Genomic DNA, 23645 nt, shown 5'->3' on the forward strand with positions numbered 1-23645 from the left:
TCCGTCTCTTTCTAATTACGTACCGCAGGGAAAGAATGGATGACCAATCCGGAGCCCAGAGAGCCTCTCGGCTCTTTCTGCTCCGCCCTTCCGTAACGTGTTTCAGTATCGTATTCTGAGAGGCTCTTGCTCAGCCGCTGAGGCCAGTTTCCGTGGCAACGGAAAAGTGCGGGAATTACAGATAAATTTAAACTGCGACTGCGCGGCGTAAGTTCGTTGAAGCTTCTGGACCGAGGACGGTTCGCGGGGCTTTTTGGATAAGTTGGACCCCCTAACCCGGGAAGCCCAGACGCTCTGTTTTGTGTAACGGTGAGAGAGCCCTGGAGAAGGGAGAGGGGCCTCAAGGGTACTTCGGGAGACAGGTGAGAACAGGTGTGGTGAGAATGGGGAGAGGGACTTTTGAAGGAGAGCAAGATGGATGGTGTCTGGCAGGGGCGGGCTGAGAGTGGAACCTGAGAAGCCTAAGACGTTGAGTTGGGAAATTGTGGGGGAGGGGTGCACTTTGTGGGTCGCGGGGTGAGGGGAGAAGCCAAGGGTGCGGGAGGGGACTGGGTGTGGCCAAAGAGGAAAACCGATGATAGGAACTGGAATGTGTCTTGAAGAGAACGACATAATAGGCTGGTTTATGTGAAAATTGGACTCTGAGGAAGAACTGGAGGCAGGAACGTGTCTGGGAAGAGGAGGAGACAGGATTTTTGTGGGAAGGGAGAGCCTTTAAGAACTGTATTCACACGCGTTTCTGAGAAGGGACAAGAGGAAAGTAGAGGGGCGTCAGTCACAGATGCCGCTGGCATGGATGTGCCTGAGGATCCTGAGATGAGTGCAGGCAATTGGGAAACACTGGGAAAGACCAAGGGTGGAGAGCCTTGGTTGGTGTTGGTTTTGTTTTTGTTGATTTTTGTTTTAAGCGAGAGAAAACAGCCAGGACATTTGGAGAAATCCGAGGCAACCACCACTCACCCAATCAGTCACCCTTGCTTGGAGAAAGGGAAAGACCAAAAGGAGGTGGTTGGAGGCTATATGTGAAAACAGAGAATTTAAAAGGTCTTAATTACAAAAATAAAAAGTTTAGAGTTTTAAGAAAGGCTTTTGTGATTAGTTCTATGGTCGCTATAATTCTAAAGCACTCCAATTTTAAATTTCTCTTATTTAAAATGACAATGAAATTAAGTTGTTTTTTATAAACATTTTAAAGCATACATTTAAGCCTATGTGTTCAAGTTCATTGTAACAGGAAGAAATGGATTTATGTGCGGATCGTGTTGAAGAAGTACAAAATGTCCTTAATGCTATGCAGAAAATCTTAGAGTGTCCAATCTGGTAAGTCAAAAGAAGAATTTATTAATTTGAGATTCTTCCTCTTAGATTATGTCCTATGCAAATCAATAGAATTAACCTTACATAGTAACAAGAAAAAAATTATGTTTGTTAAGATTAAGCTATTAAAGTTGCTGCTTTTCTTAACTGAAGGGCTTTAAGAATATAGAAAATTACTCCTTTTTCTCCCCTCTGTCTCTCCTTTTCTCTCTCTACCATCTCAACACACATAGCTCCCTATCTTTCCCAGTCCACCAACTGCCTCGATTGGTTCTACACTGGGGCATGGATCTGGTTCGGATTAGTGGCACTTGAACTTTTCATTCGGCTCTAAAACCAGCTTGATCACTTGGAATGGAAATACTTAATAATGGCAAAATAAAATTAGGAATGATTGGTGTCTGTAAGTGGGTAGGTCTTTGGGAGAACCTTTGACTGAAACTAGCCCTGTATATTTAAATAATACTACAAGTCCTCAAAGCCTTTAGCAAGTCTGACTTTTTGTGTGAGCCTTTGTGTTCATCTTAGAGAGGGGACTAAAATATTCAAGTTTTTTTTTTTTAATTGAGGTGTAATTTACATATAGTGAAATGCAAAGATCTTAAGTGTACAAGTCTGTGAGTTTTGACAAGTGTATATATATATCTGTGAAACCCAGTCAAGATATAGAACATTTCCATCACCCCGGCAAGTTCTCTTGTGTGTATTCAGGACCTCTTTTCGGCCCTCTACGACCCTGGAGGCCTCTGAATAGACCTGAATTTCAATATAATTAGTTTCTTATATAATTTTACATATTTTTATTTTATGCATTTAAAAGCATTACTTTGAGAAAGGGAGTCATGAGCTTCACCAGCTGCCAAAGGGCACAACAAAGGTTATGAACCTCATCAAGCAGTCACTAGATGATTTCTATGGTGTCTCTTAAATCTACAAAATAAATTAGCCATATTTCAGTCTCTTCCATGAAAAGCCAGAAAAAAAATTTAGAACAACTGTTACCTACACTCTCCCTCCTTATTCTCTTTACTCTGGTAATTTTGACCTCTTAACTGTTCTTCAGACTTGTAACATTCTTCTGCCTCTGAGCTTTCATGCTTGCTGTTTTCTCTGCCTGGAATCTTCTTCCCTCGATAATTGCATGGCTCGTAAGTCTTGATTGAAATACCACCTTCTCAAAGAAAATTGTCATTTTCAGACAATGTTATTTAAAATTTTAACAACTTCACCTGAACATACTCCTTATCCCCTTTTCCTGTTTTATTTTTCTCTGTAACTCTCATTACTGACATTCTGTATATGTAATTTATCCTTTTTCTCTACTCCTACAGAATATAAACCCCATGAGGGCAGAGGTTTTTGTTTGTATTGCTTACTTCTGTGTCCTCAGAGGCATAGTAGCCACTTGGTAAATATTTGTCAAAGGTATTAAATAATAAACTATATTGGTTCTTTGATAGTTTAGTTGTTTTTAATATGGCGATGGCTAATGGTGGGTTTCATTCAAAAAATAAATTGGAAAGCTGCACCTTTTGCTTCTTTCTATAAAGGAGAATAAATTTAAAATTTTCTTTGTGCTTCATGAAAGTCGTTTTTCATATTTGGAGTCAAGTAAATAAGATTAAAGAAAATGGAAGTTGTATTTTCAGAGAGATAGAAGATTTATAAGTAACCTTCTCCCTTCTCAACATTTCAGCCAAACAAAAACAAGAGCTAAATGAGATTTACAGCCTAATTCGTGAAACATCAGAGCTAGAAAAGCAGGAAATGGCAATTGGGGAAAAAAATTGCTTTAGAAAAAGCATAAAACTTACTTATGATAATTACAAAGAGTGATCAAAAAGTCCTCAATAATGTGGCATTTGGGTCCATTTATTTTACATTTCCATGGAACTCAGTCATAAAAATTTTTTTTTCTCATTCTGGCAAATTAAACCATCAATTAAAAAACTCGGATACATAAAAGTTAAAAATGCAAGATGAATGTTAATGTTAAATTTTTATTTCAGTCAAGTATTTTATATTTTATAGCTTGTTTTTTTAAATCTGGTTTTTATTAGAAATAGACAGAATTTTAAACTAAAACTGCATCCCAGTCATTGCTAAACCTTAAACTCATTTAATGGAAAGTTTTAGGATGGAAATCATATCTACTTTTTTTTTTTTATCAGTGCCTAAAACAGTGCAATTTGCTGTTATATCTTAAATGATTCCTGATTGTGACTGAAAACAGTGTTGCTTATGGTAGTTATAGGGTAGGTTTCCAGTTTCTTTGAAGTCTCTAGAGCTGAAATTCCTTCTGTTGGCCTCAGTCACAATTTCTGATAATTGATCATTCTTTTTAACTTTTTACGCCTGACTATATAAAAATTTTAACTTTCAGAAGAGTTTTTGAAAATAGTGTCCTGGTGAGTTGAGTGGTGGTTGTTTTTAGAACCTAACCTAGCTTCATTTTCCAATACTTACCTATTTTGAAAGCTCAAAATGCAGATTTGAAAGGCCTGATTTGAAAAGTGTTTAAAAATATTTGAGTCACTTTTATAGTAAGCACTCTCATCAGGACCTAGAAGAGGAACATTTTAATTTTTTTCTTTTCATTCCCATTCCCTCTTCAAGTTTTTTCTTCAACAGTCATTATCTTTTTACATATTGGAGTTTTCATCTGTTTGAAGTTTGTTTACAGTATGTTTGTATAGTTTGGCTTATAATTACCATACTGAAATATAATCATTTCGGAACTGAGTCAGTGGTGAGAATGAAAGCCATCTGGTATCATAGCTGAATCCAATTTCTCTTTTACTGAGAATGTCTTTGATATCTAGCTTATCTGAGGAATAGTGATTTTGTAACAAATCAGAGTTCTCGTTGTTGGGTTGTTTGTTTTTTTAATCACAAACGTTGGTACAAGTTATCTCAGGTTGTGAACATTTTCCCAAGTAGCACTTAATTTTATTCTCACAGTAGCCTGAAGAGACTGGTAGAATGGGTGACAGTTTCTTTACAGGAAACTGAGGTTTTGTCAGGTAGAATGCTTGACCTGAGGTCACTCTGCTAATAAAAAGAACTGGTAGTAGATACCCTGCTTTCTAACCTTACTCCAGTATTTTTCTTTTTCTTCTCCTGTGCTGCGTCAGAAACCCCATGATTACAAGAGTTGTGTTACCAAATCCTTCACAATGAAGCTGTTGTCCCCCAGTTTTTCTTGTGATCCTTTTCTAAAAAGTTTAACATGTAATGAAAAGGACCACATTCCTGTCACACACAAGTTACCTATTGTTTGATGTCCTGCCTGAACTTTACCAAAAATCAGTTTCTAAAGCTCTCATTCAGAATAAAAGCTAAAGACTTAAAATAGCCTGTAAGTTCCTACCGGCTCAGGTTCCCGGCTACCTCTCTGACCTCTTCTGCTGGTAGTTACCCCCTCGATCATTCCATCCTAGCACCCTACCTACTCTCTGTCCTTCAAAACACCAGGCATGGTCCTGGTCAGAGTCTGTGTTATCTGCCTCCTCTGATGGAATGTTCTTCCCTCAGTTGTTGCACAGCTTGTTTCTTCACATTATTCAGCTGTCTGTGAGGCCTTTCCTGACCTGTATACACTCCCCCGCACACGCTGTACTCCCTATACCCCTTGCCCTTATTTATTTTTCTTTTTAGCACTATTCCCATATGTTCTTGCTCATTTCTCAATCAACTGTCTACTGCAACTAAAAAGTAAATTCTGTAAGGGCAGGCTTTATGTTGTTCACTACTGTATTTCTGTCCCCAAGAACAGTGCATGCATATAGTAGATGCTCAGTAAATACTCTTTGTATTAGTAAATGAATTCATCTCAGGTAGGCCTTAAGATTTTGTGGACAGGTGGGTAGAGATAGGAATTTGGGTGAGGTATTTTCTTGAAACTTTAATTTTTTTGAATTTATTTTATTATTTTCTTAAGTTAGTATTTATTACATTGTTTTTACAAAGTAATCACAAAGCAAACATCATGTACCTCCTGAAGTGAAGTAATAAAAGTACACAGTACCAAAAATTGTTCTTGCCAAAAAGAATCAAACCTTAATCAAGCCTGTAGGTCCAGTTTACAGGAAATAGAGGTTAGAGGAACATGTTAAACTACACAATAGGATTACAACCAGCAAAGTCCAGAATGTGGGAAATTCTGCAGGTCAAATGACCTAGTATTTAAGTAAATGACAAAGGCAGAGAAAAGCTATAGATTAAACGAGGCTTAAGACATATCAACCAAACGCAATTTGTAGATCTTGTTTGGATCCCGATTTACCTAGATTTTATCATTAAATTTTTATGAGACAGAAATATTAGAACATTTATTGTATATTAGATGATATTAGCAAAATTATTTTCTAGGAGTAATGTTCTCATGATTATGCTAAAAAAGTCTCTTTTAAAGATATGTCCTGAAATATTTATAGATGAAATGATATGATGGCTGGGATTCATTTTAAAATAATCTGAGCTTTGAGTGGATGTTGGCCATGAATGAAATAAGATTGGCTATGAGTTGGTAATTGTTTAAACTGGGAGTTCATTTTACTATTTTATTTGTGTAAATGCTTCAAATTTTCCATATTAAGAAATTAAGTAATCACACATACACAAAAGTTTTGTGACGGAATCCAAAAGAAATACAAGATATTTTTGTCTTTGTGGAGCTTAAAGTTTAGTTAAGATGCAAGATGTCTTATGATGTCCTATGATAGCTCAAAAAAATAGATCGGCGAAAACTAATGTGAAGTAATATCAGCTAATCTTTTAAATGCTATAGATAGTATAGAGTATTGAAAAGAATAATATTATGTTTTGGTGTCTGAAAGCTCATTGAAGATAAGGATCGTATTCTCTGCTGTATTTTTGGCTTCTAGCACAGCAGACATTTAATAAATAGTTATTGAATGCTCTTAAAACCCTACTTTGACTCAGTTATATCCACTTAAAGTTGAACTTCTGTACTAAGAATATATTTATTTTTAAATGAATTATTGAGCCACGTTTTTTTTCCTACCCTTCTAGTCTGGAGCTGATCAAAGAGCCTGTTTCCACAAAATGTGACCACATATTTTGCAAGTAAGTTTGAATGTTTTATATGGCTCCATTATTAACTTTTGTGCTTATCCTTCATAACACAGAAAACACCTAACTTTATAGAAGCTTTAGCTTCTTCAATTAAGTGAAAGAAAATTCTAAGTCTGTTTCATTCTGCCTCATTGAGTACTTTGTCATCATATGTTGGTTGTAGCCGTAGTTCCTGATAAAATATTGGCATATTTATCTAGTGGGATATGAAATGACTTTGAATAGTTATTTGGGTTTTTTTTGTATTCATAGGTGGAAGCAGATTGCAAGCAATTGTGAAATAAGTAAATTGTTTTAACCTTGCCAGTTTCTCTGTTCATTTCACATGTCCTGCTTTCTCTTCCTTGTAAGGTTCAATGTAGGACCAGTTTCTTTGTAGATCAATACTTTTGTAACATAAAATTTAAAAGTACCAATATTTAAAAGGTTACAGAGAGCTACAGATTGATTTTTTATACGTGAGACTTACACTGTTTCTTGATGAGAATCTTCCTGAAATGTACGCTTTTCTGTCACCTTGAATAATGAATACATAGTATTACAGTGAGTAAAGAAGAGATTAAATTATCAACATTCATTACTTTCAGAGCTTGTGGAAGAAGGAAATTACAGGCAGAGAAAATAATATGATCAAGGGTAAGAGAAGAAAGTAGAATATGTCCTAAGAAGAAGACACTAACTTTGCCTATGTGTTAAGAAGTTGCGTTAGAAGAGGAGGGAGCCCTCAGAGGAGTGATGACATTTGCAAGACAGAGAAAGTCCAGGAGGAAGTAGAAGGGATCGGAAATAGAAAATGAATATAAGAGAGAGAAATAGTTGTTATTCATAAGCAGTAATGAAAGAAAAGAAGAATAAGTCCACAGAAAATTTCTGATGGAGAGTTGGGGGAGTTGTAGTTTGAGCTCAGTGAAGTTGGAGGTACAGACATCTGTTGAGATTGAAAGGGTTAAAGTTAGCAACTGGGGGAGAATGAGAAAGGCTCGCAACTCCTAATACAGAGAATATGATAAGCAGAAGAACCAGCCGTATTTCAAATAATATATTAGAATTATAAGTAGAGTATAATACCCAAGTAATAGATCAACTTTTTCATGACATCTCTTTTGTTGTAATATTTTTATAATCTGAATACCTCTTGGATCTGTATGGTGAAAAAGCTGGAGAAAATACCCCAAGCATTAATTGTATTTTCTCAGGCTGAATTCTAATTGCTAATGATAAAGTAGCTTTATAGACTGGGGTAAGCCTGTAGTTGTAAAATCTTTTATGAGATATACAAAAAAGATAATACCAGTCTAGAAAAAAATAATTAGGCCATTCATACATTAGCTTACAGTTTCTAAATAACAAATGAAATGTATACTACTTCTTGGAAGATCTAGAACCATATTATCCAAAGAGATATGAGTCGTAGGTATAACTTAAATTTCCTGGTAGCCATATTACTAAAAAGTAAAATAAAAAAAATTTTAAATTACAGTTATATATTTATATTTTTAAACCTAACTATGACTAGAATTTTGCCATTTCAAAATATAATCAATATGAAAATATTTTCCTCCTCCCACAATATGAAAATATTAATGAGATTTTTTTTTGACATTCTTTTTTTTGTAGTAAGTTTCTAAAAGCCTGTGTTTTTCCATACTTATAGTACATCTCAATTCAGACTAGCCATATTTCAGTGCTCACTAGCCAAGTAGGTGCTGTATTATATGGTGCAGCTCTAGGAACTTACTACTCAGAGTGGGACTCGTGGACCTGCAGCAATCATGTTACATGGGCACTTTCTAGAATCTCAGCTCTACTCCAAACTTTCTGAATCAGAATCTGCATTTTAACAAGATTTTCCAGAAGATTCTTGTACACACGAAAGTTTGGTAAGCAGTATTCTGGAATGATGACCTCCCCATACACTTATTTGGAGGATACTGAGATAATAAGAGGGACCAGACCAGGGATGGCTGAGGTGTGAGGAGCAGATAGACCAAGTAAGGCAAGTCTTGGAGTCAGCTGACTGAGGAGATCCAGGTAAGTGGTGAGTCTGTCAGGGATGTTTGATAGCTAGATACATTAGATCATAATATCAGGGGATTTTGGAGTCTAGCAATGAGTTGATATGTCAGTAGTCCAGAAATAGGCAAGAAATGGATAGTCTAGCAAGTAGATTGAACATACATAGTCTCTCAGGAGTGTAGCAGCAGAAATGAGCAGAAGTTCAGGGTGGTGGTTATAAGGGACAAAATGGAGCAGGGATTCAGCCATAGGAGGCTAAGGGTTAGGGGTTAAGACTTGTCCCTAGGAGATGGGCCTTGACCCATGAGACTGGGATACCAGGCATGGCGCCTAGACACACTCTCCCAGATAACAGGTTCAGGATAGATTCTTAATAGTCGAAACTAAAGTGCAAACGAGATTTGATTAAGAAAATAGAGCCTTATAGAAACTGACAGGGTTCGGTGAGACCAGCAACATAAGGATGCTGAGATGCTAAGCTGTGGGACTCTGGGTATTTATTTCCTTTAACTAGGGATCATATTGGTCCATAATCTTAGTTCTGTTGACAGGAATCCAGGCCACCCAAAATAATCAAAGGTAACCAAAAGCCAGCCTGCCTTTATTTTTGCCTAGACTTAGAACTATTAATTTATTGCTTCCTGCCAGGATAGACTTGAACAAACAGCTCAAAATTAGATGAGTTTCCATGACATTGTTAAACTGCTCCGGGTATAATAGATGTGCTTAAAAATGAGTACTCTCTGAAAAATCCCTCAAATTAGTTTGAAGCACTGTGATTTTACTATTTTCTATCAGCTTTTTCTTAAAAAGTTGAAGACACCCTTCAGAAAACATACTGCATTTGCTTAAAAATGTGTTGCCTCTCCTTAAGCATTAGAAATCCAAGCCCAAAACTTGTCTTAGATCTTTTCACTGAGAACCTTGTGTAGAAATTATACATGTGTTCTTATTTAATTGGTATATTATATAATTTTCCAAAGCTCTAAAACAATTTAAAAATTTTTTCTTCCGAGCCCCAAAGGAGATGCCAATATTCTTTTGATCTGTCAATATTTTCCTTAGTTCAGTCTTTTCAAGTCATGTACAAGTACATTTTCTCTTGAGTTTAGTTAATAACCTTTATGCATCTGTTCTTTTTCTAGCAGAAAGAGAGATTGGAACCCATATCTTGGTTGATTTCTACATACCTAGTTCTCTTGTGTTATTTATGTAATTATTGTACAGGCTACAACACTATAGTTTAGCTACTGTGTTCTACAGTACTATGCTCATGGAATTTTCTCCCTATCCCCACTCTGAATTGTTGAATTGTACCATTTGTCAGTGTAATGCATTGAAGCCTCCTAGAGCCTTTATGGTAGAGAGTACGGGTAGTATTTGTTTCTTCTCAAGGAGTGATATCCTGTATTCTGTGGCTCTTTAAAGAGAATTTACATATAATACAGGTAGTTTTTTGATACCCTTTTTCCATAAACTAAGGAGTTGTTGCTGGTAGTTAAAGCATCTGTATAGGTAAAGAAGATCCCCTGAGCCTCCTTGACTATACCTACCTATATTCACTTGCTCCAGTAGAATAACCATGAACTTTGCTGCAGTTCAATTTCAGATCCAATATCACCTTTACCACTTGATTACTGTGAATCTGGGACAAGTCTCTCCTATAAAATGAAGATAATACTTAAGGGTCTTTGTGTGAATTAAGAGAGGGCAGTGCATGTTAAAGGACCTGGTCAGTAGAAAGTGTTCCCTAAGTGTCTGGTTCACCAGTCCCACTGCTTTTTCAGCACCCTTTTTCCTTTCTTGGCTCTCTTCAATGTCCATATCTGTTCTCTGCTTCCTTCCCTAGTCACCTCCCTAGCCAGAATAATATGTCCTTTATAATGGCAGGGATTTTATTCTGCTTTTCCACTGAATCCCTTACATCTGGAACAGTGCCAGACATGTAGTAAATTTTGGTTATATGAGTGAATCGCTGCTTTTAATGATCACCATGGCTATCTCTTCTGTTCTCTTCTCTTTTTACCTTTCTACTTTTCTTTTTTCTTGAATCTTCTTTTGTCTTCTTCCTAAGAGAACATTGATCTTTATAAACATTTCCAGCCAATAGAAGCAGTTATTTCCTTTGTTAAGGAAGCTGACTCATTAGAGTATATTGTATGTGTTCTTCAAGTCTTCTTAGCCATATTCATTGTCTGAGACTACCAACAAAATTGTTCGATATCCAGAGCCATTCTAAAGCCTAAGTGTCCCAGAAGACTTCCTTAGACTTCTAGTGAGCAGCTTAGTTTTGCTAGACACTATGTCAGGCATTGTTAATGTTAAAATGAGATCATTTTCTCCCTGCCTTGAGGTTTTTATTTAACATTTTTATTGTGACATAATTTACATGCTATGAAATTCACCGGTTTAAAGTGTACATTTCAGTTTTTTAAAATATATTCAGAATTTTACATCCATCACCACAATCTAAGTTTGAACATTTCGTCACCTCAAAAGAAACCCTTACCCATTAGCAGCTACTCCCCATTCCCACCTCCTTCGACAAGCACAAATCTTTCTGTCTCCAGATTTGCCTGTTCTGGTCATTTCAGATAAATGGAATCATGCAATACATGGCCTTTTGTCTGGCTTCTTTCATTTAGCGTAATGTTTTCAGAGTTCATCCAATATTGCAGCTTCTGTCAGTACTTCATTCTTTTTTATGGCTGAATAATATTCTGTTGTGCATATACCACATTTTGTCTTTCTAGTCATGATTGGTGGACATTTGGATTGTTTCTGCTTTTTGGCTATTATGAATAATGCTATGAATATTTGTGTACAAGTTTTGCATGTACTTATATTTTCGTTTCTCCTGGGAAGAAATCTAGAAGAAGAATTACAGAGTCAAATGATAACTTTCTGTTTAATATTTTGAGGAACTACCAAATTGTTTTCCAAAATAGCTGTTGTCCAAAGTGGCTGCATTGTTTTATATTTCTACCAACAATGATTAAGGATTTCAATTTCTCTGCATCTTCCCTAATACCAGTTTTTTTTTATTATAGTCATCCCAGTGGATGTAAGGTGGCATCTCATTGTGGCTTTGATTCGCATTTTCCTAATGACTAATTATATTGAACATCTTTTATGGGCTTGTTGAACATTTATATATCTCCTTTGGAGAAAATGTCTATTCAAAACCTTCACTCTTTTTTAATTGGGTTATTTCTTTGTTTATTATTGAGTTATAAGCATTCTTTATATATTCTGAATGCAAATCCCCCATCAGATATATGATTTGTACATATTTTTCTCATTCTATGGATTGTCCTTTCACTTTCTTCATGGTATTGTAGCATAAAAGTTTTTAAGTTTGATGTAGTCCAGTGCTTCTGTTTTTTCCTTTGGTTGCTTGTGTTTTTGGTATTTATTTAAGAAATCACTGCTTAACCCAAGGTTACAGAGATTTGGTTTTAGTTCTTACATTTATTTCTGTGATCCATTTTGAGTTAATTTTTTTGTGTTGCGTGAGGTAGGAGTCTAGCTTCATTTTTTACAAGTAGGTATCTAGTTTGTCCCAGCACTATTTGTTGATAAGATTATTCTTTTTCCATTTAATTATCTGGATGTTTAAAGTCAATTGATTATAGATGTGTGGGTTTCTTTTTGTACTCTCAATTCTATTCCATTGATGTGTATGTCTATCTTTATGCCAGTACCATACTGTCTTGGTTACTGTAGCTTTGTAGTGAGGTGCTGAGTATTTAAACTAATTATAGTCATTTTACTTGAACTATTTGCCATTTATGTCTGATGATGCAGCATAATTATCATTAAATATGCCATATTAACTCTTTAATAAGTTTTATTTGATCGTAACAGTAAGCCATATGCATTTAAGTTCAGTTTTCATAGATCATTGCTTATGTACTTTGGTTTTTTGCTAATGCAGCATCCAAAAATAATTAAAGCCATTGATTGTAATTCACCTGCCATTACCTTTAAAATGGCTTTTAAGGGCAGTCGTGAGATTATCTTTTCATGGCTATTTGCCTTTGAATATTCTCTCTACAAAAAAAAAAGGGTAACTCGAATTGTTCTTCTCATTCTTTATAATTTATAGATTTTGTATGCTGAAACTTCTCAACCAGAAGAAAGGGCCATCACAGTGTCCTTTGTGTAAGAATGATATAACCAAAAGGTATACAATTTGGGTAGTGATGGGAGGATGGAAGCAACAACAGCAGTAAAAAAGTAGAAATTCCTGAATAATGTAGCTGTGTTCCTATCAAACCATTCCTCAGTAGAAAATGTTTTAAAAAGTGTTTAGCTGATAGAGTAAATTATTTCTTAAGGCATTTTCTTGAAAGTTTTATGGTACCTCTGCCTTAGACAGGTATTAGCAATTCACTGCCTTTTTCTAATGCTTCTGGTCAATGCTAGAACTTGCAGTCTTATCTAAAGTAGGACTGTACCACCCTGCCCCCATCGTCTTCTGATCCTGCTTTTAATTTTTTTCCTTGAATTTATTTCTACTTAATTATTTACATACACACAATGTATTTACATACCGTGCATCCCTCCGGACAGGACCTAAGTTCTCTTAGGGCATTGGCTTTGGTCTGTTTCAATCAACACTTTTTCCAGTATTTGGCACATATTAGTTGCTCACATGTTTAAAGGAATAAATGAATAATATTGTCCTACAGCTTTACTAAATGAAAATCTTTGGGCATTGTCTGTCATCATTTGACAGAAATCCTTGAGAGCTAGTGGGAAGTTGGGTAGATAGGGTTCATATGTTAAGAATAATAAGTTCTCTGTGCACTGGATTTATACCTACTATGGATTTAGAGTGCCATTATTTTAGATAGCTGTAGGCTTTCGGTAGACTTGAATGACAAAAAAAAATTATAAAAATCTATTTAATATCAATAATGTTTTGATTATAGTGTAATGTCACTGAAAGCTCTGTTCTTTGAATATAGTTTTTCTCCTGTTGCTGCATCTTTTTTAATTGTTTACATGTCTTTCCTTATTTTGTCCTTAAAAACTTGCTAAGTCTATCTCTCAAACAATTTAATTTCAGAAGCCTACAAGAAAGTACAAGATTTAGTCAACTTGTTGAAGAGCTATTGAAAATCATTCATGCTTTTGAGCTTGACACGGGATTGCAGTGTAAGTGTTGTTTAGCTCCAGGGGCCAGTGCTCAAGTGGCTGTCCATTAAAACTCAGGAGGAAGTTTACACAATTATTTTCTCTGAATGGGTGATAAGACCTTTTGATCTAGTTTAATTTTAGCTCTTTATCTGTAATCTATCTTTTAAATCATTCCCACTGGTCTCACACTTTATTGATCATAAGATTCACATTTTTCACATTGGGGGCAACTTACCATCAATGGTGTGTCATTGTTTAATTTAGTGTTTTTTATTGGTAGTATAGAAAATAATGGTACTTCTTACATGGTTGGTATCTTAGAGTCAGTGAAATGCGATTTAATAGGCAAACTTTTTAGTATTGAGGTGAGGAAAAAGGAGTAGAAATAACTTTGATGGTCTATGTATTTGTTTCCTGGGAGCAGAATTTCCAAAGTTGATTTAGAAAATATTATAGGTTGGCCCTTCTCTTATAGGAAGTGACCTCTTACAGGAAGTTTACCCAAACTTTTCCTTCAGACTCTCACAAGGTATAACATGACCCCAGGAAGAAATGTGACCCTGCAGTGCCGTAGGCCAGACAATATACTTGAGGATGTGATGTTTATTCCACAGAAAATAAGTACTAGAAGACCCATGCAGCACCGGAAACTAGAAAGAAAGTGGGTGGATGTCTCCCTTTGGAAAATGACTATCAGTAACACTGGGAGCCACAGCTGTGTCTGCTATCAGACAAAGGCTCCTTTCTTGGCCTTGCACCCCAGTAATTGTGGTTTCCCCAGGTTCTACATCGAGCGATTATACCAAGGTTAACCTCATCTGACTGGGTCTGGCTGTCATGTTTCTGGTTATTATGGAGACTTTCCTGGCTGAAGCCTGGTGTAGCCAGGAGTCTCTAAATGGATCCAGGCCCTGCAGCTGATCAGGGAGACGATGAATGTTTGATCAAGTTAGACCCACTGATTTCTTAACAGTTTCCTATAGAACTGGCATTCCTCGCTCTATCCAGGACAAAATGATAGCATTTGTTTTCTGTACTCCTCACCTGGGGCAGGTGACAGAACTGGGCATAAAGATTAATAAAATATTTATTTATGCAACATAGAACAGTGTCTTTTCTCTACCAATATACCATTTCTGTCATAAGTCAAACTTCAAAAAAATTTTTTTTAGCTAAACTTTAATGCATTTTTTTAATATAACTAAGAGCATACACAGGATTTCTCTTGGTGTTTTGATTACCGTGCATACATTTTTTAACTCTGAAAATAATGTTTTTCCTTGTAATTCACAGTTGCAAACAGTTACAACTTTTCAAAAAAGGAAAATAACTCTCCTGAACATCTAAATGAAGAAGTTTCTATCATCCAAAGTTTGGGCTACCGAAACCGTGCCAAAAGACTTCGACAGAGTGAACTTGAAAATTCTACCTTGGTAAAGCCATTTTCATTTATTCTGGTAACATCTCTTTATTGAGCATTGTGAATTAGTGAGTTAGTGATTTATATAAAAAGTCAGTAAACAAGGTAAGATGGTAAATTAAGTGGTTGGGCAAATGTTCTAATGAAGAAGGATTAGAGGAATTGAGAGAAGGTCTATGTGCCCAGTATGGGCAAAAGACCTTACAGGCCAGGCCTTTCCTCTACTTTAGTGCTTTATCCATTCTCGTGCTTGTCTAAAATAGCCACAAGGTCACTGATGGTTTTAAGCTTGCTAGTTTTTAAAATAATCATCTTATGGCAATTCTCCAGGCATGAGGGAAGTATCTTCTATTTTATTTCTTTTGAAAGTTGCCTGAAAAGAAAATCAGTTTTAACATTTGAAAATTGCTTCAATTTAAAACGTGTAATTGTCACACACAAAAAGGCAGTGATTTGTACTGTTGTTACTCATATGCGAATGGACAATAGAGATCTCAAAGATAATAATTCTTATAGTACCAGCATTCATTTTTCAGTAGATGCTGAAGGGCTCTAAAAGAAGAAGGAAAGCTTTATTAGAGTAATGTTATGTTTTTAAATATTCTTTCTTGTACCGAATGTTCTTAAGACTTCTGGATTTTTAGTATTTTTATTCTTTTTTAAAAATTTATTTTATTTTAGTTGCCAACCCTGTTATTAGATATGATTAGAAATGTGTACTAAATGAATCTTATTCTTTTTCTATAATATAAAGTATTAGCTTCAAAATATGCATTTCTTAGAAAAATTTAAAACAACAGAGAGAAGAAAAAATATTCAAACCACACAGAACTTAACACATGTTGGCGTGTAGTTTGCCAAGTGTGTTTTCCAGGTATCATAAATTTCAGCTAATTAATTACAGTCTATTTGTTTTGTCCATGACCTTGAGTTTCTCTCCAGGTTAAAAAAAAAGAAAATCAAAGAACTAGCCAATAATTAGTCAATCATTCTTCATTGCTTAGCAGGAAACCCGTCTTAGCGTCCAACTCTCTAACCTTGGAATTGTGAGATCTCTGAGGACAAAGCAACAGATACAACCTCAGAATAAGTTTGTCTACATTGAATTGGGTAAGAGTCTCAGATTTAGTAAGTTTAGAGCAATAGTTGTTGGATTCTTTGTCTTACAGCTTTACCAAAAACCTTGGTCATAATTTACACAGTGGCAGAGAGCTTTGGGAAGTGGAAAAAAATAATTTTACTAGCTTTATGGTATGTTTATAAATAATGTAAAAGATGCAGCTCTCATCTTAAAGAACCTTTCTTTATAAAGAGAGCAAAAGAAAGATGTCCAGTTACAAGTATGTGTAAATAAATATATAGCAGTTCCTCAAATAATTCTTCTGTTTTTATTATGACGTTGAGATGCTATTGGAACTTAACTCTCTTTTGTATCAGTTAGTCTATAGTAAAATTGGTTTCGGATATGTTTTGTTCTGCTTAAAGTTGCAGAACCTGTTGACGACATTAAGTGAGGACTCACTCCACATTGGAAAGATGGAGATTTGGGATAAGAAAGAACATGATGGGTTGGCTACAGCATTTGAAAGGATCCAATATAAATTATATTAGACTAGAAGACTTTTAAGAAAAGCTGAGCTTAGTTTAGACAGTTTTCTCTAATCATTTTATCTTATAGAACATATTAACAAGTGGAGAGAGGGGCCCTTCTTTGGCCTCACAAGCGCCACCATATGTTTACCATAGCACTTACCAGATTTTCTTGAAATTATTTGTATGTCTTTTCCCTTCCTAAAGTTCCTAGACCGTATCATAAAAACAGTCAAAATGACTATAATAGCAAATATTTATGAGTACTTAATGCAGTCTAGACACTGTTGTATTTTACTTGTATAACTGATTGAAATGCGTGACAAACCTCAGAGGTTGTTACTATTGTTATACTTATTTTCCAGCTGAAGAAATTAAGGCACAGAGAGGTTAAGAAATTTTGCCAAGGTTGTAAAACTAGTAAGTGGCAGAGCCATGATTCAAACCTAGGAATTCAGGCTTCAGAGCCAATGCTTATAATCACTTCTCTGTATTGCCTGACTTATGTATCATTGTGCCTGCCATATAGTGAGAGCTGGGTAAATATTTCTTGAATGAATATCTGTCTTGTAAAAAGTATGTTTTTTGAGTTTAACTCTTTCAATAAAAGTCCTTTTATTGACTTGTTATTTGGGGGTATCTGGGGAAATTTTTTAGGATCCGATTCTTCTGAAGATACAGTTAATAAAGCAAGTTCTTGCAGGTGAGTCAGAGAACCTTTGTCTATGAAGCTAGCATTTTTGTATTTAGTTAATATTAACGATTGGTATTTCTTTAGAATTATGGCACTGAAATAGACCATTTACTTAAATCTCCTCATTTTTTAAAATTGTTTATTGGGGTAACATTGGTTAATACAATTATATAATTTTCAGGTGTACATCATAATTTGACATCTGTATATTCTATTGTGTATTAAATCTCCTCATTTTATAGCTGAGAAAATACCTTTTTTGCTTGATTTCCTAGTAAAGAGTCCAAAAGTGTAAAATAACAAAAATCTGCAGAGACTCGCCTCCACCAGAGGGTTCTGCTGTGTTCTAGCTTAGTTCCTCATGTACAGTAGTATCAACACAGTGGTAATTGTGGCTGATGAAAATATTCAAGGACTCCATTTTCAGTTCTTTCCTTCCTCTGTTCCTTAATTCCATCTATTCCTCAAACTTTGTCTACATAAATTATACAATAACCTACAAGCAGCCCTTAACTGTGTTACCTGTCAAATTGCTTTCCTTAGGAATTATTGCTTGACCTTAGTATCTGTGATGGCTTGTCTAAATTATGATGGTGTCCTTGCCAATCAGATTTTGTTTGCAAATGACTTTTTCTTAATCTCTCAATTGGGAGGAAATGGTTTTTAGCCTGTAAAGAAGCACAGAAGGCAGAGTTACAGAATGGCACATTCTTTGCGTTCTGTTGGGATGTCTGCTCCACCCTAGTGCTCCCTTTGTTTAGATCTTTGTTCTTGCTCATTAAGATATACTTTTAAGTTTTGTGTATTTTTGCTTTGCTGTATTTTTGGCTGCTGTTTGTTGTTTAAATGGGCTATCTTTTAAGTTTTGGCTTTCTTTGGCATGTCCATAAAACAATGCTCTATACTCCTGCTCTGATTTTTGTGACTATGTATTCTCAGTCTAAGTGAATCAAATTGATCAACTTACCGCAACCCTACCCAGAGGAGCTAAAATACTTGATCTTGCTCATTTGACAGCTCTTTGAGTATATAATTAGTGTTTCTCATTAAGGCTTCTGTCTTTTCTCTGTAGTGTGGGAGATCACGAATTGTTACAGATCATCCCTCAAGGAGCCAGGGCTGAAGCCAGTTTGAATCCTGCAAAAAAGGATAATGGCAAGTCTTCTCAACATAACAGGCACTGAAGAGAGAATGAGTAGATACAGAACTGTAATTAGATTATTCTGAAGGCCATTTGGGACATTTATAATTTACAACATCTCTTGGCAGAGTTAGAATACCGTTCTTTCTCAGATGTTATGGTACAGTCTGATCTATTTCAGTTGTATTCGACTGATATGATTATAATAGTAACCTATGTAACTGGTCGTTGACTTTTAATTGGTGTGTTTATATTTCTTCTTTTGCGTACTGGTATTTAAATAAAGGGAATATGAGTCCGAAGATAAAACAGAGCACTGTATGATGTCCAAACAGTCTGCTTTTAATTCACTGTTAGAGGTTAGGGAACTAGGAGGTGTGGTTTATGAGTAGGGGAAATTCTGAAATTAAAATTTTAATTGTCTCAGGTGGAACTAATGAGAATCTAGATAAATAGGAATTAAGTAAAAGAGTATAAGTTACATCTTTTGTATACTTGGTTGTTTAAGAGGTTAGTTTCTCTAAAATTAGCTAGTTTCATTTCCACTCCTCAGTTGTATTAAGTGCACTTTTTCATGATAATTCAGTTGTTAATCACCTGTTGTTTTTGTATATCTTCAGATGCTTGTGAGTTTTCTGAGGATATAACGAATATTGAACATCGTAAATCCAGTAATAACGATTTGACTACCACTGAGAAGCATGCAGCTGAGAAGCATCCAGAAAAATATCAGGGTAGTTCTGTTTCAAACTTGCATGTGGAGCCATGTGGCACAAATGCTCATGCCAGCTCTTTACAGCATGAGAACAGTTTATTATACACTAAAGACAGAATGAATGTAGAAAAGACTGACTTCTGTAATAAAAGCAAACAGCCTGGCTTAGCAAGGAGCCAACAGAACAGATGGGTTGAAACTAAGGAAACATGTAACGATATGCAGACTTCCAGCACAGAGAAAAAGGTAGTTCTGAATGCTGATCCCCTGAATGGGAGAATAGAACTGAATAAGCAGAAACCTCCATGCTCTGACAGTCCTAGAGATTCTCAAGATATTTCTTGGATAACACGGAATAGTAGCATACAGAAAGTTAATGAGTGGTTTTCCAGACGTGATGAAATATTAACTTCTGATGTCTCACCTGATGGGAGGTCTGAATCAAATGTGGTAGAAGTTCCAAATGAAGTAGATGGATACTCTGGTGCTTCAGAGAAAATAGCTTTAAAGGCCAATGATCCTCGTGGTGCTTTAATGTGCGAAAGAGTTCACTCCAAACTGGTAGAAAGTAATATTGAAGATAAAATATTTGGGAAAACATATCGGAGGAAAGCAAGCCTCCCTAACTTGAGCCACATAACTGAAAATCTAATTACAGGAGCATCTGCTATAGAACCTCAGATGATAACACAAGAGTATCCCCTCACAAATAAACTAAAGCGTAAAAGGAGAACTACATCAGGCCTTCATCCTGAGGATTTTATCAAGAAAATAGATTTGGCAGTTGTTCAGAAAACTCCGGAAAACGTAATTGAGGAAACTGACCAAATAGAGCAGAATGGTCATGTGATGAATAGTACTAATAATGGTCATGAGAATGAAACAAAAGGTGATTATGTTCAGAAGAAGAAAAATACAAACCCAACAGAATCATTGGAAAAAGAATCTACTTTCAAAACTAAAGCTGAACCTATATGCAGCAGCATAAGCAATATGGAACTAGAATTAAATATCCACAGTTCAAAAGCAGTTAAGAAGAATAGGCTGAGGAGGAAGTCCTCTACCAGGCATATTCATGCACTTGAACTAGTAGTCAATAGAAATCCAAGCCCACCTAATCATACTGAACTACAAATTGATAGTTGTTCTAGCAGTGAAGAGCTGAAGGAAAAAAATTCTGACCAAATGCCAGTCAGACATAGCAAAAAACTTCAGTTCATAGAAGATAAAGAATCTTCAACTGGAGCCAAGAAGAATAACAAGCCAAATGAGACAATCAATAAAAGACTTGCCAGTGATGCTTTTCCAGAATTAAATATAACAAACATACCTGGTTTTTTTACTAATGGTTCAAGTTCTAATAAACTTCAAGAGTTTGTCAATCCTAGCCTTCAAAGAGAAGAAATAAAAGAGAACCTAGGAACAATTCAAGTGTCTAATAGTACCAAGGACCCCAAAATTTTGATCTTCGGTGAAGGAAGAGGTTCTCAAACTGATCGATCTACAGAGAGTACCAGTATTTTATTGGTGCCTGAAACGGATTATGGCACTCAAGATAGTATCTCATTACTGGAACCTGACATCCCAGAGAGGGTAAAGACAGCACCAAACCATCATGCAGCAATTAAAAACCCCAGAGAACTTATTCATGGTTGTTCTGAAGATACTAGAAATGATGCAGAGGGCTTTAAAGATCCATTGAGACGTGAAGTTAACTACACTCAGAAGACAAACATTGACATAGAAGAGAATGAACTTGATACGCAGTATTTACAGAATACATTCAAGGTTTCAAAGCGTCAGTCATTTGCTTTGTTTTCAAACCCAGGAAATCTAGAAAAGGAATGTGCAACAGGCTATGCCCACTCCAAGTCCTTGAGGAAACAAAGTCCAAAAGTCACTCTTGAATGTGACCGAAAAGAAAATCAGGGAAAGAAAGAGTCTAACGTCAAGCATGTGCAGGCAGTTTATACAACTGTAGGCTTTCCTGTGGTTTGTGAGAAAGAAAAAAAGCCAGGAGATTATGCTAAATATGGCATAAAAGAAGTCTCTAGGCTTTGTCAGTCATTTCAGTTCAGAGAAAATGAAACTGAACTCACTATTGCAAATAAACTTGGAATTTCACAAAACCCATATCATATGCCATCCATTTCTCCCATCAAGTCATCTGTTAAAACTACATGTAAGAAAAATCTGTCAGAGGAAAAGTTTGAAGAACATTCAGTATCCCCTGAAAGAACAATAGGAAATGAGACCATCATTCAAAGTACAGTGGGCGCAATTAGCCAAAATAACATTAGAGAAAGCACTTTTAAAGAAGGCAGCTCGAGCAGTATTTATGAAGCAGGTTCCAGTACTAACGAACTAGGCTCTAGTGTCAATGAAGTAGGTTCCAGTGGTGAAAACATTCAAGCAGAACTAAGTAGAAACAGAGGACCAAAATTAAATGCTGTGCTTCAATTGGGTCTCATGCAGCCTGAAGTCTATAAGCAAAGCCTTCCTCTAAGTAATTGTAAACATCCTGAAATAAAAAGGCAAGGAGAAAATGAAGGAGTAGTTCAGGCTGTTAATGCAGATGTCTCTCTACGTCAGATTTCAGATAACTTAGAGCAACCTATGGGAAACAGTAATGCTTCTCAGGTTTGTTCTGAGACACCGGATGACCTGTTAAATGATGACAAAATAAAAGAGAATATCGGCTTTGATGAAAGTGGCATTAAGGAAAGATCTGCTGTTTTTAGCAAAAGTGTCCAGAAAGGAGAATTCAAAAGGAGCCCTAGTCCCTTAGCCCATACAAGTTTGTCTCAAGGTCGCCGAAGAGGGGCTAGGAAATTAGAGTCCTCAGAAGAGGATGTGTCTAGTGAGGATGAAGAGCTTCCCTGCTTTCAACACTTATTGTTTGGTAAAGTCACCAAAGTACCATCTTCATCTACCAGACATAATGCTGTTGCCACAGAGGGTCTATCTAAGAAAACAGAGGAGAACCTGGTATCACTGAAGAATAGTTTAAATGACAGCAGTAACCGGATAGCATCAGCAAAGGCATCCCAGGAACATCACCTTAGTGAGGAAGCGAGATGTTCTAGTAGCTTATTTTCCTCACAACACAGTGCATCGGAAGACTTGATTGCTAATCCGAACACCCAGGATCCTTTCTTGATGTTTGATCCTCCTTCCAAACAAGTGAGACATCAGTCTGAAAACCAGGAAGTTCTCAGTGACAAGGAATTGGTTTCAGATGATGATGAAAGGGAAACTGGCCCAGAAGAATATAATCAAGAAGAGCAGAGTGTGGATTCAAACTTAGGTATTAGAACCATCTGTTTTATAGAAATGCACTAAATATTTGTGTCTTTGGGGGAGTACATTTTATGAGTTTCCAAGTACAGTTAAAGTAACTGCTTCTTAAACTTTTATACATGTTCCTCCTAAGGTGCTTTTTCTTAAAAGTTTTTCACCTAGCCAGAACATCTCTATTTGAACACGATTTAATGCCCTAATGGTTGGTGGACTTGCTTCTAGTTTTCATTGTTTTGATATATAGAGGACATCTGGGTGTCCCAAAACAAGGAATGTAATCATTTTGCATGACATGAAAGTGATATTTGTCCTGCCAATGGGAATAGGCAGATACCACAAGTTGCAGTATTTGCTGTCTATTTACATCTGTATCTCTATTTTTATTATTAAAGATGAAGCAGCATCTGAGTATGAGAATGAAACTAGCCTCTCTGGAGAATGTTCAAGGCTGTCTTCTCAGAGCGATATTTTAACCACTCAGGTAAAGAGCATGTGTGGCTGTGTCTAGTGTCCTCTGCAGTCAGTAGAATTCATCCCACATTCTTACATTTGGTTATATCATTCCTTAGAATCAATAGTATAACAGTTGTGTGTTCGGTACCTTGTCTCCTCAAATTAGATTGTGATCAACTGGATAGAACTCATGCATGAACTCATGCTACTTTTTATTTCACATACGCACATACATGCATACCACTTAGCTCACTGCAGACCACTGAACACTGGATTTAGTGAATAAGCTAAACTTTCAAAACTTATTTGTCCTGTAGCAAGGACATATGAAAGCACTGCTGTATCAAAGGAGGGTCACGTATTCCACTTTGGTATACTAATGCATTAGCAGTGCGAGTGAGATAGTGAGGAATCACCTGTTCCTGACAGGAGATGTGTTATGGGTGGGGATTCCGAAGGAGACATTCAAGCTGGGCCTTGAAAGATGAGAAATTTTCTAAGAGGAAAGAGAAGGGAGGCAGCAATAGAGGCAAAGGAACAGAGGCATGGAATGCTCAGGAAAGACAGAGTTGTACTGTGTGACTGGAAAATGGCACGTGGGTGGTTTGGGAGGAAAATAAGAGATAATAAGATCAGGGTATGAAGGGCTTTTTGAATATTATGCTTAGGAATTTGAACTTTGTCCTGAAGGCGATAATGAGTAATAATTATATAATTTTCAGAAAGTAATTTATCTGAGCAGTGGTATACCACTGAG

General features: G+C 36.1%; 1 protein-coding gene across 12 annotated transcripts in view; it reads left to right on the top strand.

The window, feature by feature from the left end:
* Positions 1–97: 97 nt before the first annotated feature.
* Positions 98–23645, top strand: part of BRCA1 (BRCA1, DNA repair associated) — a 46186-nt gene continuing 22638 nt past the window's right edge. For 2 of the 12 annotated variants that reach the window (XM_023523923.1, XM_023523920.1), the window contains exons 1-11: positions 98–362; positions 1222–1320; positions 6352–6405; positions 12539–12616; positions 13505–13593; positions 14869–15008; positions 16000–16105; positions 17243–17288; positions 18352–18434; positions 19041–22442; positions 22828–22916. In XM_023523923.1, coding sequence (XP_023379691.1) covers positions 1241–1320; positions 6352–6405; positions 12539–12616; positions 13505–13593; positions 14869–15008; positions 16000–16105; positions 17243–17288; positions 18352–18434; positions 19041–22442; positions 22828–22916 — 4167 coding nt within the window. In that variant the 5' untranslated portion in view covers positions 98–362; positions 1222–1240. Of the gene's footprint in view, positions 363–1195; positions 1321–6351; positions 6406–12538; positions 12617–13504; positions 13594–14868; positions 15009–15999; positions 16106–17242; positions 17289–18351; positions 18435–19040; positions 22443–22827; positions 22917–23645 lie in introns of all 12 variants that reach the window. The other 10 variants (XM_023523921.1, XM_023523914.1, XM_011381155.2 and 7 more) reach the window with 10 other exon arrangements.

This window comes from Pteropus vampyrus, unplaced genomic scaffold (genome assembly GCF_000151845.1).
Source record: "Pteropus vampyrus isolate Shadow unplaced genomic scaffold, Pvam_2.0 Scaffold432, whole genome shotgun sequence".
Taxonomy (NCBI): Eukaryota; Metazoa; Chordata; class Mammalia; order Chiroptera; family Pteropodidae; genus Pteropus; species Pteropus vampyrus.